This window comes from Mesoplodon mirus (assembly GCF_964341445.2).
Source record: "Mesoplodon mirus genome assembly, chromosome: 13".
NCBI classification, from domain to species: Eukaryota; Metazoa; Chordata; class Mammalia; order Artiodactyla; family Ziphiidae; genus Mesoplodon; species Mesoplodon mirus.
Window position 1 is genome coordinate 50861883 of NC_138989.1, and position 17531 is coordinate 50879413.

The following is a 17531-nucleotide window of genomic DNA, read 5'->3' on the forward strand; positions in this document are numbered from 1 at the left end:
ACAGCTAGTATGGAAAACAGTACAGTTGTTCCTCAAAAAATTAAATACAGAGAGCTTTCCTGGTGGCACAGTGGTTAAGAATCTGCCCGCCTATGCAGGGTACATGGGTTCGAGCCCTGGTCCAGGAAGATCCCACATGCCGCAGAGCAACTAAGCCCATGCGCCACAACTACTGAGCCTGCCTGCGTTCTAGAGCCTGTGAGCCACAACTACTGAGCCCATGTGTAGCAACTACTGAAGCCCACGCACCTAGAGCCCGTGCTCTGCAACAAGAGAAGCCACTGCAATGAGGAGCCCGAGCACCACAACAAAGAGTAGCCCCCGCTCGCTGCAACTAGAGAAAGCCCGCGCGCAGCAACGAAAGACCCAATGCAGCCAAAAATAAATGAGTAAAATAAATTTATTAAAAAAAATTAACATCGAATTACCATATGGTTTACCAACTCCACTTCTCGGTACATGCTCAAAAGAAGAAGGGACTCAAACAGATATTTGTACAACCATGTTCATACCAGCATTATTCACAATAGCCAAAAAGTGGAAGCAACCCTAATGTCATCAACAGACAAATAAATAAAATGTGGTATATACATACAAGAGTATTATTCAGCCTTTTAAAAGGAAAGAAGTTCTGACACATGCTACAGCCTGGATGAACCTTGAATATATTATGCTAAGTTAAATAAGCCAGTCACAAAAGAATAAACTGTATGATTTCACTTAAATGAGGCAACTAGAGTAGCTGAATTCAAACTGACAGGAAGTAGGTGGGTGGTTGCCAGGTGCTGGGAGAGAAAAGGGAGTTATTGTTTAATGGGAATGGAGTTTCAGTTTGGGAAAATGAAAAAAGTTCTGGAGGTGGATGGTGATGACGGTTGCAAAACAATGTGAACGGACTTAACTGCACTGAACTGTACACTTAAAAAATGGTTAAAATAGTAAATTTATATTATGTATATTTTACCACAATAAAGAGAAAGAAAAAAAAGGTTAAAACGTTAAATTTTATGTTATGTATATTTTACACAATGAAAGAAGTGCACGTGCACACACACACACAGAGACACATGCACTCAAGGGTCAAGATTTAACAAAATTAGTCATCTGAGCTACGGTGATGAGCACTGTCAGGTAAGTGATATATTTTTTAAGCTGTGAACGTGTGGTGTGAAAAATACAATGATTACTGGTACAGTCTGGTGTCTCTGCCTTGACTACTCATTAGACACTACCAGTTTTCACCCACCTTTGCTTTTACACCACCACAGAACATGCCAACACAGTGAAAAGGGCCAGGGGAGAGAGAACATCTTAGTAGTACTATGAAAACATTTGTTACCTTGTCCCATATGCCTCTTAAAAGGGTCTTGGTGATCCACCAAGGGGGATCCAGTTACCACACTTTACGAACCACTTCTCTAAAGATGGATAAATATGGCAAGAGCAGAAGAATATGATAGAGTGAAAAAGCTGGAAATTTTTCAAGTCTTTCCCTCAATCAGGTAAATGTTTATAAACGTAGTTCAATATTTGCCTTAAGATGTCAGAAGTTCCAAATTCAGGCACTACGCTTAAAAAAAACAGGAAAACATTCTGTAATACTCCTTCTAGCTCTAAAAGTCTCAGATTCTATATACTTTGCAACATTCATTCAGTAACTCACTCAACACACACTTACTGTGTATCTACTGTATGCTACGTTGAAGAAACAAAGGAATAGGCTCAGTCCTCCAGTAATTAGAAACTCAACACAGAACCACTAAAATACTATATGTTAAATGCTATAATAATAGCAATAAAAAGTACATGGAGGTGACACCAGATAAAATGTCAAGAATAAAGAGAACTGACAAATGTGAAGATAAGACCATTGAAATAGAGTCTGGGGAGCAGAAAGAAAAAGAATAAAGGCAAGAGAACAGAGTGAAATGGACCTGTGGGACACCAACAAGCTAACAAACACGTATTATAGGAGTCTGAGAAACGGAAGAGGGTGCATAAAGAATATTTGGAGAAATAATGGCCAAAAACTCCCCAAATTTTAAAAAAGGCATGAATCTACGAATCTAAGAAGCTCAATGAACTCCAGGTAGGAATAACTCAGAGACCCACACTGAGAAACATTATAATCAAACTGTCCAAAGACAAAGACAAAGAATTTTTGAAAGCAGCAATTAGCGACTCATTGTCATGTAAACACAAGGGAGCCTCAATAAAATTAACCATTTCTCATCAAACTGTGGAGGCCAGAAGGCTATGAGATGCCATATTTAAACCCCTGGGGGTGGGGGTGAGGTGGGGAATGTCGATCAAGAATTTTAAATCTGGCAAAACTACCCTTCAATACTGAAGAAGAAATTAAGACATTTCAAGGTAAACAAAACCTGAAGGACTTTATTGGTAGTAGATGTCTCCTACAAGAAATGCTAAAGAGAGTTCTTCAGACTGACATGAAAGGACACTAGATCGTAACTAGAAGTCATATAAAGAAATAATGAACATCAGTAAAGTATCTACATAAGTAAATATAAAAGCCAGTATGACTTTATATTTTGGTTGGTAACTTCTCTTTTTGTTTCCTATGTGAATTAAAATAGAAATGTATAAAATAAGTCTGATGATGGGCACACAACATATATAAGATGTAGTTTGTGGGATTTCCCTGGTGGTCCAGTGGTTAAGACTCTGCGTTTCCAATGCAGGGGGCCCAGGTTCAATCTCTGATCAGGGAACTAAGACCCCGCATGCTGCATACCGCACATGGTGCACCACGCAGCCAAAAAAAACAAAAAACAAAAAATGTAGTTTGTGACAACAACAATATAAAGACACATAAAAGTGCAATGTGTTTATATCACCTTTTTTTATTTTTATTTTTATATTTTTATTTATTTATTTATTTATTTATTTGGCCACACTGTGAGGCTTGTGGGATTTTAGTTCCCCAATGAGGGATCGAACCTGTGCCCTTGGCAATGAAAGCCCGGAGTCTCAACCACTGGACCGCTGAGTAATTCTCTATATCATCTTTTTTTTAATTGAGAGAAAAGTTCACATTACATTAAATTAACCATATTAAAGTGTATAATCCAGGAGCATTTACCATATGGTTGTGCAACTATCAACTACATCTATTTCCAAAACACGTCTGTTACCTCCAAAGACAACCTCATACCCATTAAACAGCCATTCATTTCCCATTACTCTTCTCCCCCCAGTCTCTGGCAATGACTTTCTCTCTTTGTGGATTCATCTATTCTATTGGTATTCAACAGATATTTCATATAAAATGAAATCCTACGATATGTGACCTTTTGTGTCTGGCTTCTTTCTCTTCATTTTTTCTTTTTTTCTTTTTGGCTGCTGTTGGGCCTTCGTTGCTGCACACAGGCTTCCTCTAGTTGCAGCAAGCAGGGGCTACTCTTCGTTGTGGTGCTCGGGCTCCTCACTGCAGTGGCTTCTCTTGTTATGGAGCACGGGCTCTAGGTGTGCAGGCTTCAGTAGTTGCGGCGCGTGGGCTCAGTAGTTGCAGCTCATGGGCTCTAGAGCATGGGCTCAGTAGTTGTGGCACACTGGCTTAGTTGCCCCGCAGCACATGGGATCTTCCTGGAGCAGGGATCGAACCCATGTCTCCTGCACTGGCAGGAGGATTCTTAACCATTGGACCACCAGGTAAGTCCTCACTTCATATGTTTTTGAGGTTTATCCACATTGTACCATGAATCAGTATTTCATTCCTTTCTATGGCTGAATAATATTCCATTGCATGGATATACTACATAAATCTATTCATCCACTAATGGACGTTCAGGTTGTTTCCACCTTTTGAGTACTGTGAATAACACTGCTATGAATATTCTTGTATAGTATTTGTTTGAATACCTACTTTCAATTCTTCTGAATATATACCTAGGAGTAGGATTACTGCAAGAGTGCTAGTAAAAGATGAGGAGCTGGGCAGTGGGATGGGATAGCAGAGACAAACAGAATACTGCTAAAATAGCAATAAAAAAGCTGCAGGGCTCCCCTGGTGGTGCAGTGGTTGGGAGTCTGCCTGCCGGTGCAGGGGACGCGGGTTCGTGTCCCGGTCCGGGAGGATCCCACATGCCGCAGGGCGGCTGGGCCCGTGAGCCGTGGCCGCTGAGCCTGCGTGTCCAGAGCCTGTGCTCCGCAATGGGAGAAGCCAGAGCGGTGAGAGGCCCACGTACTGCAAAAAAAAAAAAAAAAAAAAAAGCTGCAGTTGAGGCATGTATAAAGAGAGGGGTCAAGATAATCTTGAAGTTCTGAAATTAGGCAACTGGTAGACAGTAATCCCTTTCACTCAGATAGGAAATACAGGAAGAGTAACAGGGAAGTGGGACAAGAGTGGGGAAAGATGACAAAGTGTTGCATCGTACATGCTGAGTTTGAGGTGCTCAAGAAATACAGTGACATTGAGACTGCTAAAAAAAAAAGAATATTGAATCATCAGCATATTAATGGAAGAAAGCAAAACTTACACCTAAAGTGCCAATTATAAATATATAAAGTGGGACTTCCCTGGTGGCACAGTGGTTAAGAATCCACCTGCCAATGCAGGGGACACAGGTTCAATCCCTGATCCGGGAAGATCCCACATGCTGCGGAGCAACCAAGCCCATGCACCACAACTACTGAGCCTGTGCTCTAGAACCTATGAGCCACAACTACTGAAGCCCGCGTGCTACAACTACTGAAGCCCACGCGCCTAGAGCCCGTGCTCCTCAAAGAGAAGCCACTGCAACGAGAAGCCTGTGCACTGCAACAAAGAGTAGCCCCCACTCGCTGCAACTAGAGAAAGCCCGCACACAGCAATGAACACCCAACGCAGCCAAAAAAATTAATAAAAGTAAATTTAAAAAAATTTTAAAAATAAAATATACAAAGTGAAATTATTCTTAATCATTAAGTGTTTTCTATGTGCTAGTTATAGCATATCAACTGCATTTTAAAAATTCTAAAACAATAACTTGGATTAAATCCACATTAAGTATTAGTTGATTTACTAATTAAATTGTTGTAAATCTGGATTATGTATACATTACTCAGGGTTTTCCAGAGAAACAGAACTAATAAGGTGTGTGTGCATGCACAAAGATATTATAAGGAGCTGGTTCATGTGATTATAGAGGCTGCCAAGTCCCAAGATCTGCAATCAGCAAACTGGAGACCCACGAGAGCTGATGGCATAGCACTTGTCAGAAAGCAGACTCAAGATCCAGGAAGAGCCCATGTTTCACTTTAAGTCCAAAGGCAGGAAAGAAGGCAGTCAGGCAGGACAAGTTTCCCTCTTACTCACAGAAGCGTCAGCCTTTTTGTTCTATTCCAGCCTTCAACTGACTGAAAGAGGCCCGTCAACATTAAGAAGGCCAACCTGCTTTACTCACTCTACAGATTAAAATGTTTTATCTCAGCCAGAAACATCTTCACAGACATACCCAAAATACTGTTTGACCAAATATCTAAAGCCACCTGTGGCCCAATCAATTTGACACATAAAATTAACCATCACAAGTGCTCTTCAAGATAACTCATGATTTTCTACTAAGAAAACTGAATTTTTTGGTAGTTCAGGAAAAATATGGTCCTTAACTACGCAGACCTCCTTGTTTAAAAGAATAATCTATAAAATAGAATACCGTACACATTATGATTGATTCCAATACTAAAGAGATGAAAACAGCATGTTGAATTAAATAGACAAGGGTTTTTTGTCATGTAGTTGATTTGCAATGTTGTGTTAATTTTTGCTATACAGCAAGGTGATTCAGTTATACATATATATACATTCTTTTTTATATTCTTTTCCATTATGGTTTATCACAGGATAGTGAATATAGTCCCTGTGCCATACAGTAGGACCTTGTTGTTTATCCATTCCATATATAATAGTTTGCATATACTAACCCTAAACTCCCAGATCCATCCCTCCCCTGCCCCCCTTAGCAACCACAAGTCTATTCTCTAGGTCTGTGAGTCTGTTTCTGTTTCACAGATAGGTTCATTTGTGTTATGTTTTAGATTCCACATACAAGTGATATCATACGGCATTTGTCATTCTCTTTCTGACTTACTTCACTTAGTATGACAATCTCTAAGTCCATCCATGTTGCTGCAAATGGCACTATTCTTTTTTATGGCTGAGTAGTATTCCATTGCATATATGTACCACATCTTCTTCAACCATTCATAAATAAATATGGTTTTTAAACCACATGCTTGAAGAAGAATATTCCTTGAATTGGACCAAAATGTCATCACAAAAATCAACCAATGCAAACCATTTTCCCAATTTACAAAAAAACTAAAAACAAACAAAAACTTAATGAATGTAAATGTTTTCAATTTTAAGTGCTTTTGCATAACATGACAATTCTTTGACACTTTCTTCTATTAGCCTGTACTAGAATTAAATGAGATACATTTAGTGCAAAGTTATAGTTACTGTAAACTTAAATGTGCATTTCGTGATGGTCTTCACAGGGCTTTATAAGGCATCATGAACTAATACCTGAACAAGTTTGAGAACCACTTACTTAAACAATTACAACAAATACATTTAGAATAAGACTGCACGGTTCTCAGCCCAAGAAGATTAGCCATCATAAAGATGTAAATTCTCGGGAATTTCCTGGCAGTCCAGTGGTTAAGACTCTGAGCTTCCACTGCAGGGGGCACGGGTTCAATCCCTGGTCAGGGAACTAAGATCCCACATGCCATGCAGAAAGGAAAAAAAGAAAAAAAAAAAGATGTGAATTCTCTTTGAGCTAATAAAATACCAAAATAATTTTTTTCTTGCAAATGACAAGTTGATTCTAGCATTTATATGGAAAAACAAAACAAGAAGACACAAGAAAACTCTGGGAAAAAAAAAAAGAAGAGCAATTTGCAGGCCGGCAGGGGGTTGGAGCAGGACGTCCTACTAGATGTGAAAACATAATAAAGAGTGTGACAGTGATACATGAGCAGACCAATGAATGGAGCAGAGTGACAGTCTACAAATATGCCAAATATATATGAAAGCTGAGTGTATGTTAAAGAAGGCATTTCAAATGGGTGGAGGTAAAAAGAACTTTAAAAAAATGGTGTGATAAACCAATGCCTACCACTTCTATCAGCTGAAACCGTTAACAAAATAAATAACAAGAATATTTAGTAACATAAATTAATACTTATAAACTGTAAGATAAACTGACACATCCTAAACGTTCATCAATAGAGAAACAGTTACATAAATTTTGGTGCATCCATAAAATGGAATACAGTGCAGTCATTTTTTTAATTGAGGCAACATCATATATATAAATACACCATAGGGGCTTCCCTGGTGGCGCAGTGGTTGGGAGTCCGTCTGCCGATGCAGGGGACGCGGGTTTGTGCCCCGGTCCGGGAGGATCCCACGTGCCGCGGAGCGGCTGGGCCCGTGTGCCATGGCCGTTGGGCCTGCGCGTCCGGAGCCTGTGCTCCGCAGCGGGAGAGGCCACAACGGTGAGAGGCCCACGTACCGAAAAAAAAATTAAATAAATAAATAAATAAATAAATAAATACACCATAATCTGAAAGATATATTAAAAAGAAAAAAAAAGAAAAAGCACAGAGAAATCTATATAATATCCAACCATTTGTCTAAACAGGAAAGAGAGAAAGAAATTGTAACATATGTAGATGACTATATATGCATAGAAAATTCTGGAAGAATAAACTTAACAGATTGATTCTGGGTAAGGAAAATGGGTGTGGGGGGAGAAGAGTGGAAAGGAGCCTTTGTGACTTTTCAATTTCGTATTACATGCATGTTATTACCTACTAAAATATACTGTATTTTAAAAAATACACGTGGAAACTATATAGAATGGTAATTTTTTTCTTAGTTTCTCAGTTATTATAGATATAAAAGGGACTAAGGAAAAGCTATAAAAAGAAGAACAAGAGGGCTTCCCTGGTGGTGCAGTGGTTGAGAGTCCGCCTGCCGATGCAGGGGACGCGGGTTCGTGCCCCGGTCTGGGAAGATCCCACATGCCGCGGAGTGGCTGGGCCTGTGAGCCATGGCCACTGAGCCTGAGCGTCCGGAGCCTGTGCTCCGCAACGGGAGAGGCCACAACAGTGAGAGGCCCGTGTACCGCAAAAAAAAAAAAAAAAAGAAAAAGAAAAAAAAGAAGAAGAACAAGACTAACAGGTACCTGATAGAAGCCAAGAGTTAAGCTACAGAACCAAAAATGACTAAATAACCTAGATGACTGCAAGGTGACTACATAAATAATTCATTATTATAATCCTCTTCATACATTTTTACAAACAAAAGGATTTTAAAAATCTTAAATCACTTAAAGTTCTTTGCAGACATAAAACATTAAAAGTCTACCTAAAATATTTACTTTATTATCCTGTCTAGTTCCAAAAAGGAGTTGTGAACTGAAATGTTACATTTAAAATGTCAAATAACCTTTGTTTGACATAAAACCACATTCAAACGATTAAAGCAACAGTAAAAACTATGCCTACATACTTTGTACAGCTCCTAGTAAATTCTTTACTTCAAATCTCAAATCAAAGAAGCCTTCCCTGATTGCCTAAACTAAGCTAGTTTCCCAATTATATTGATATTTCTCTTTTGTATCACTATGAAGTTACTAATTTAGCAGAGTCTGTTGCCCTGACTGATATGTAAGCTATGTCTCCCTTATCCACTGAATCATCCTTTGTCTAGCAACAGAGCAGGAGCTAAATAGGTATATGCTGAGTAAAGGAAACCAACAGGAGAAACTTTTACATATCAAATGAAACTTTCATTTTATTCAAAAATATACTTGTAAAATTATGAACTATAATTATGTTTGTTTAACGTAGGCACACACCTTTATTTTTAATAGAAATTTAAGGATAATTTCCTTAAATTTTGGAGCCGTAAAAACAACATCAAATCATCGATTTTTTAAAAAGCTGTATGTTATAGGAAAGAGAACCTAAAGAAAATTATATTATAACCCAAAGGGAAATTTCATAAATTTCGTTTAAGTTCACACTGAGTAGGAATTAACATTTTGGAGGGAATATGTCTGCTTAAGGCAAGCATGTGTGCTAGCCTCTTGATCTAACTACCAATAATAGGAAATGGCCTAGTTCTTAGTATCTGGTTTGTGAATTGTTGGCAGGTCCTCAAAACCCTTTCATGGAGTCCATGAACTCAGAACTATTTTCACAATAATACTAAGACATTATTTGTCTTTTTCGCTCTCATCCTCTCACCTGTGTACAGTGGTATATTCCTGAGGTTATGTGATATACATCATAAGAAGACTGAATGCAAAAGCTGACATGAGAATTCAGCTGTCTTTAATTAAGACAGACATAAAGATCTGCAAAAATGGGGGCTTCCCTGGTGGTGCAGTGATTGAGAATCTGCCTGCCAATGTAGGGGACACGGGTTCGAGCCCTGGTCTGGGAAGAATCCCACATGCCGCGGAGCAACTGGGCCCGTGAGCCACACCTACTGAGCCTGCGCGTCTGGAGCCTGTGCTCCGCAACAAGAGAGGCCTCGGTAGTGAGAGGCCCGCGCACCGCGATGAAGAGCGGCTCCCGCTCGCCGCAACTAGAGAAAGCCCACGCATAGAAACGAAGACCCAACACAGCCAAAAATAAATAAATTAATTAATAAGTAAAAAAAAAAAAAAAAAAAAGATTTGCAAAAATGTAAAACAATCACTCCTTTCTCTAATATTTTTAACAGTTTTCATTAAAAATGTCATTTTATGTTAACATAAAATCAATTTAAATGATTTTCAATGTTTCACTTTCTAATATAACTCCCAATAAATATAAACCACATAAATGAAAGATCTGGGGCCTTTAATAATTTATACAAAAATAAAGGGATCCTTTAATCATACAGTCGATAATCCCTGGTCTAGACCCTGAGAATATCTATGGAACAACCAATGTGATTTTTTCAAAGAATAAATTTAAAATAAAAGAGGGAATCCATAGACGTAAAGGAACTTAAATATAATAATCAAATGCAATGAAGAAACTTTCCTTGCATCCTGAGTCAAATAACTGGCTAAAATTAAAAAAATGTGAGACAATCAAGGAAACAAATACTAGCTGGATATTTGATGATATTTTAAGAAATAAGCTTTTTTAAAGTTGTTAACAAAGAATATAATTGTTACAGCTGGATGATGACTACACTGAGGTGCATAAAAGTCACACAGATTTGAGAAAAACAAATTCTTAGTGTAATTAACAAATATAAACACTGTCTAACTTACTTGTTTAATTCTAACTACAAAAAAGTATAATAGTATTGTCCAAAATAACAGTATTAGACAATATAAAAGCCAGTGAATTGTCAATTCAAAAACAGAATCTCTTCGTTTTAAGGATTTATATGGCTACATGCTTTTAAAGAGGATGAAAAATGTTTTTTAACCTTTTGTATTTTTCTAAACCAAATAAGAGTATCTAAGAATATACTTATTTTGGCACCACTTGCAAACCTAAAGCCATATTCATGAACATAAATGTTAATTCGACATATTTAAGAACCTTTATCAAAGGCAATATGTTGAGATTATGCAGGCTAAAACTTGGAAAACAACCACCTATAGGAACCCACCATCTACTTCATAACCAACACATAACCCCCCAGTCTATAATACAATATAAAGTGATAATTAGTTCCCTGAAAGATGTCTAATACAGTTTATTGATAAAAAAGTACTGATTTTAACAAGTGATTACAAATAGAAGGAAAATCTAAACTTTAGGCATTTTAATATTTTAATTGTTGCCAGTTGGGGAAAAACAGTAACAAGCACTCAAGGGCTGAACGTTCCCAGGTTTGGCTCTTTGCGTTCCAAGCTATTTCTTGCCTCAGCATCTTCACATATCCCAGTAGCTGAATACCTCCTCCCCACTTATGGCATAGCTGGTTCAGAGAGGTCTTTAATTGAAGGTCACCTTACAGAGATCATTTCCCTCACCATCTAACTGCTTAAGGTTCTCCTCCCTTAAATGCACTTAATCCAAAATTTGTATTTACAATTTTCTTGTTCATTGTTTGCCCTCCTCATGAGACTACAAATTCTATGAGGGCAGGGACCAACTTTCTTTCTTTGTATTTATTTTTTTAATTTAAATATGTTTGATATATAAATATATCCCTGCCGGTCCAGTGGTTAGGACCTGGCACTTTCACTGCTGTGGCCCGGGTTCAATCCCTGGTCAGGGAACTAAGATCCCGCAAGGCATGCGGCATGGCCAAAACAAAACCAAAAAAACACGTTGTTTTATTACTGGAATATATCCAATGTTAGACATATATAAAATAATAAATACAGGGTGAATTAACATACTCTAAAGGGCTGAGGCAATTATGATTTTGTTAAGACTCAAATATGAATAACATACAAGAGGCAAGTGTAAAGGACTCAATCAACTAGACTACTGAAAGCAGCAACTCTAATCAACTGCAAAGAACTTCCTCCTATCTATTCTCTTTCTACAACTCTTGCCAAGATTTGTTTTTCTTGTACTTGCATGTAGGAAAGAGCCTAGTGTTTGCATGTAGGAAAGAGCCTGTCAGTGTTGGTCCGTAAATTCTGGTACATTCATGGATGATATTTCTACAGCAATTAATGCAACATATAATTTAATTAGTGGGCTAATTTATAATTTAGTCCACTACTGAGAAGTTCATAGTTTAAAACGATCACCTTCAAAAGACAGTATTAAGAAAGTGAAAAGACAACCCAATGAATGGGAGAAAATATTTGCAAGTCATGGATCTGATAACAGACTTGTATGTAAAATACATAAAGATATATGTATATGTATAGCTGATTCACTTTGTTATAAAGCAGAAACTAACACACCATTGTAAAGCAATTATACTTCAATAAAGATGTAAAAATAAACTTTAAAAAATAATTTAATAAAATAAAATACATAAAGAACACTTAATAATAAAAGACAACTAATAAGAACCTGCTGTATAAAAAAAATAAAATTCTAAAATTAAAAAAAAGACAATGCAATTTTAAAATGGGTAAGGATCTGAATAGACAGTTCTCCAAAGATGACATACAAATGGCCAATAAGCAAATGAAAATATGCTCAACATCATTAGTCATCAGGGAAACACAAATCAAAACCACAAAACACTTTACACCCAACAGGGTGGTTATAATCAAAAAGACAGATAATAGTAAGTGTTGTTAAAGATGTGGAAAAATTGGACCCTCATACACTGCAGGCAAGAATGTATAATGATGCAGTCACTGTGGAAAACAGTCTGGCAACTCCCCAAAACGTTAAATGTAGAGCTCATATATGACCTAGCAATTCTATTCCTAGGTATATATCCAAGAAAAATTAAAACACATCCACACAAAAACTTGTACACAAATATTCATAGCAGTATTGTTCATAATAGCCAAAAAGTGGAATCAACCCAAATGTCTATCAACTGATGAATGGATAAATGCAAACAATGGATTATTATTTGGCCATAAAAAGGGATGAAGTACTAAATACATGCTACAACAAGAATGAGCCTAAAGGATATTATCCTAACCAAAGGAAGCCTAGTCACAAAAGACTATATATCATATGATTCCATTTAAGGCAAATCTATAGAAACAAAGTAAATTAGTGGTTGCCTAGAGGTGGGGAAGCGGGAATGATGGCTAAAAGGCATGCGTTATGAAAATGTTGTACAATTTATTGTGGTGATGGTTTTACAATATATGATATACAAAAAACCAAATGGGTAAATTGTATGGTATCTTAATTATAACTCAATAGAGCTGTTACAAAACAACAAAATGGTCACTTATGTTTTTGGTTACACTCTATTGCATTTATCAGGGAAATTATAGCTACTTTGGTCTTCATAAGGGCCATGGGGTATATCCCTCCAAAAAGAAATTATCTTTCTTTAAAGGAGACAAAAAGAAGAAAAGTAGACCAAGGGGAAATCTTCACAACTGCATGATTACCATATCTGATGTATCATTTTACCTACTCATTCTCATATTTTGAGCAGTAATTTTTCCTACCAATGTCACATTTTTGTCTTCTTTAAACACTTCAAGCAACTAAAGAATGCCTAGCTTAATACAAAATGTTCAACTAATTTTCCTTAGTTTATTTCTTGACATTTCAAATTTGATCAATTCCTTTCAAAAATACTTACTTTGCAGAGATAATGTGAGGAGTCAAGATATCACAGTAAGATGTCTAAAACAGTGCCTTGTACTCAGTAAATTTCTGTCACTATCATTATGCTAAAGGAAACAGAGGATCCCAAAGCTGATGAGCAAAACTGCAGAGAATGGGGAGGACATAATGGCTACACCCTACAAAGGCACAATCATGTGTCAAGGGAAGGAAACCCATGGCAGAAAAGCCCAGAGCACACTGAGAACTGCAGCAGCCGCAGCAGCAGCAGCAGGAGAAGCACAATCATCACCTCCACCGTTACTACCATTTCTATCATCACCATCATCACCCAACACTACTCTCCTCCTAAAGCATCATTTATATATGCCTTTAATTCTATTTATTAAACATTTTAACATATGAACACATCCCCAAACTCAGCTAATAGAACATCTTATCATTTTCCATTTGTTTCAAAAAATGTTTCATATATATGTACTATAAGCTAACACAGATCCATTTTCATTCCCTCTCTTCCTTATGGTAGCCACTATCTTGGACTATGATGTTAATCATTTCTATGCGTGTTCTAGCTACAGATATCTGTTAACAATATAGAGTATTGTTCTGCACGTTTTCAAACTTTCACTATGTAGCATATTGGTCTGCACCTTGCTTTCTTAGCCCAACATTCATGTCATGTTGTTTCATGCAGCTCTAGTTCATTCACAAAAACTGTTGGACAGTATTATATTGTATGAAAGACAAAATATATTTGTCCATACTCTAACTAATGAGATGTTTAAAGTGTTTATCTAATTTTGTTAGTAAGAGGCTACAATAAACATGATTTCTTGAGTTTCCAGGATATATTCATGGAACTGGTAGGCCGAAGGACATACACCTTCAACTTCTTTAGAGGTTGCTAAGTTCATCTCCTGTTTTACACTACCATCAGCAGGGTAAGAGAGTTCTTGTTTCCTGGCATCCTCACCAATCCTTGGTACTGTCACACCTTTTTCACTTTGGCTGTACCCCATGGGATCTTACTTCTCCAACCAGAAATCGAACTGGGGCCCCAGGCAGTGAAAACGCCGGGTCCTAACCACTGGACTGGCAGGGCATTTCCTATTATAATTTTAATTTTGCAAACCAAAGGGTCTAAAGTGGTACTTCATTGATTTATTTCTTCTTGATTAGTAAGATTGAGTATCATTTATTGGCCTTTCAGGTTTCCGCTTATGTAAAATGCCTTTAACAGTATGGCCATTTTTCTACTGATTTATGGTAGTTCTTGAGAACAATTTGGGTACCAATCCTTATGCTCTTTCTTCCCTCCCCACCCCATTCCCAAATATAAACCTGTTGCTGGTTTTCATATCTAGTAAGGTAGAAAAAGCAAAGACAGTTCCTGCCTTCTCAAAGTCCACAGCTATTTGCCAGACATTTATATCTGTGTTTTTCAAACCTTTTCGGCCACTCACAGGTGAATTCCTCCATGAGAGCCAATACACATACACTTACATATGAAGTGAAAAACAGGGCTCTACATCAACTTATTCTAAGGCAGGGGTTCCCAACTGTTGGGCCACAGACCGGTACTGGTCCATGGCATGTTAGGAACTGGGCTGCACAGGAGAAGGTGAGCAGTGGGCAAGTGAGCGAAGCTTCATCTGTATTTACAGCCGCTCCCCGTCACTCGCATTACCACCTGAGCTCCGCCTCAAGTCAGATCAGCGGCAGCATTAGATTCTCATAAGAACGCGAACCCTACTGTGAACTGCGCATGCTAGGGATCTAGGTTGCGCGCTCCTTATGAGACTCTAACGCCTGATGATCTGAGGTGGAGCTGAGGCGGTGATGCTAGCGCTGGGGAGCGGCTGCAAATACAGGTTATCATTAGCAGAGAGGTTTGACTGCACAGAGACCATAATAAATCAACTGCTTGCAGACTCATCAAAACCCTATCAGTGAGTGGCAAGTGACAATTAAGCTGCATCTTACCGAGTAGACTGGACATAAGCAACACACTTAGGGTATCAATGTCTCCCATCACCCCCAGATGGGACCATCTAGTTGCAGGAAAACAAGCTCAGGGCTCCCACTGATTCTGCATTATAGTGAGTTGTACAATTATTTCATTATGTATTACAACGTAATAATAATAGAAATAAAGTGCACAATAAATGTAATGCTCTTGAATCATCCCCAAACCATCCCGCTCCCCCCCAGGTCCGTGGAAAAACTGTCTTCCATGAAACCAGTCTCTGGTGTCAAAAAGGTTGGAGACCACTGTTCTAAGGGATTAACCACAAGCAAATACACAAGAAAACATACAGAATGTCTCCATTCTATATAGCCAATGCCACATTTTGGCTCTGATATTAATACATCATGTGGCTTTCATATGGATCAGTACACAAGCATCTACTTGATTAATAACGGCTTGTTCAAACAATTAATAAATAACCATCATATCAGGTACATCAGGATGTCTGAAACAACAATTAAGAGTGCCCATTCTCTTTATCCAATGAAATAAGAATTAAGGTACAAATTCAGACTAAGCAAATGAAATATTTTAATTTTCAGTCGTACCATCATACAATCAGTTCTTACGGATAAATCTGCTCTGCAGTAGTGAAATGATTCTTCTAGATATTTTAGTGACAGCAGACTACAGCTGAAAAAAGTTAACTTCATTTACAGGAGCACTATAGAATGCTTTGTAAAATAAAGACGCTTCCCTAGAGGCATATAATCATAGAGCAAGAAAGGACCTTAGATCAACTTAATCTAATTCCCTCATTTTCAGGTGAGGCACTTGCAATCCAGAAATTAAGAAATTTCCCTAATCCATCTCCTCTAAAATCTACAAATTCAGAGTTCTTTCCATTGCATCACGCATCTTCTTATTTTACACTCCCCAGCTCTAAAACTATGATTCCCCTTAATTTTACAAGTTTCAGTTGATGTGTTATAGAAATAATGGCAGTATCTCCCCATACCAATCTTTTCCCTCCTCTATCCTCCATTATAATGTACCCAACGAAAAAAACCTGACTGCCTAAATTTCTGACTGTAATTAGGTGCGGAGTGCTGAGCCCCTAGCTACTGTTTCCGCGTTAAACCAATAGAAATGTTAATCCTTTATACAATACCTTCTTCAACAACACCTACTAAACGTCGACTTTGCAGGAAGCGCAGTACACGCCGCTCCTCCTGGCCCGCAGACCACCGACGCCAGGGAGCCCGGGGCGCTGGGGAGGCGGGGGTGCGGGGCAGGCGGGAGTTGGGGTTGCTAGGGGAGTGGGGCTCCTAAGGAGGGGGGTGGTCCCGGGGATGCCAGGGAACCGGCCGGGTGGCGGGGAGCGGCAGGGAGTGGCGGGGAGAGGCCGAGAGACGCGGCCGACTCACCTTTCCGCAGCTCCCGCTCCCACACTGTGACGATGGGCCGCGAGTGCTTGCGGTGGTGGATGAGCCACAGGGACAGGGTCTGCACGCTCTGCTGCGAGTTGCTCAACTCCGACAGCTTCTTCTCCAGCGCCGCCTCAGAGAAGGCGGACATCCCTCCGATACCGCACTCACGCCGTCCCACGCGGTGGGGCTGAAGAGGAGGAGAGTTTCACCGCCCCCGCCGCGGCCTCGCCCCCTCACCCCACCCTTCCCCACGCCCTCACCACCGCTGCCGCCACATCCAAGATCGGCCGCAAACCAGCAAGATGGCGTCCAGCCGGCAGTGACGTCACAGACTACCAACGCCCCGCCCACCGAACAGGCTCTGCCGAGGCCGAGCGGAAGGGGCGGGGAAGAGACGCGCCCTGGAGAGGCGGTCGGGGGGCGTGACCCCTGGGTCTGGGCCGGAGGCGGGGCGGGGTTTGCCAGGCTTACAACCCTCCTCCTGGGAGAAACTGTCTTTACCAAGGGGTAATTAAAAATCCCTCAAACACCAGCGTGTTTGCCCAAAGCGCCAAACGCTACTTGTGTGGTCCAGCTCAGTAACAGTGAAGAGTTGGGACTTTCTTCATGTAAATGGCTAAATCAATTGTGATACTTAATCTTACAGAATACATGCAGCAGTTTAAAAGATTCATAAATCCAATGGTGGATTTTTTTTTTTAAGTTGCAAAAAATAAGTACAGTATAACGTTTGTTTTATAAAAGTATATATTTTATAAGAATTCATAAGTATGCAAATAAGAGAGGATAAGAATTGGTGCCCTTAAGCTGTGTCTGAATTGTTTTCATTTTTTACAAGAACATATTCATATATTACATAGTTAAAAATTAATTTCAGAAATCTCATAATTCAGCACATTTGGACATAGCACTTGTCTTAACTATGATAATTC

At 39.0% G+C, this 17531-nt stretch overlaps 1 protein-coding gene across 3 annotated transcripts in view; it reads right to left on the reverse strand.

Annotated features, from left to right (window-relative positions):
- RPRD1A (regulation of nuclear pre-mRNA domain containing 1A) overlaps window positions 1-16919 on the reverse strand; it is a 73794-nt gene extending 56875 nt beyond the window's left edge. For 2 of the 3 annotated variants that reach the window (XM_082640060.1, XM_082640059.1), the window contains exon 1: window positions 16597-16826. In XM_082640060.1, coding sequence (XP_082496186.1) covers window positions 16597-16747 — 151 coding nt within the window. In that variant the 5' untranslated portion in view covers window positions 16748-16826. Of the gene's footprint in view, window positions 1-16596; window positions 16827-16859 lie in introns of those variants that run through there. The other variant, XM_082640058.1, reaches the window with a different exon arrangement.
- Between the last annotated feature and the right edge of the window lie 612 nt (window positions 16920-17531).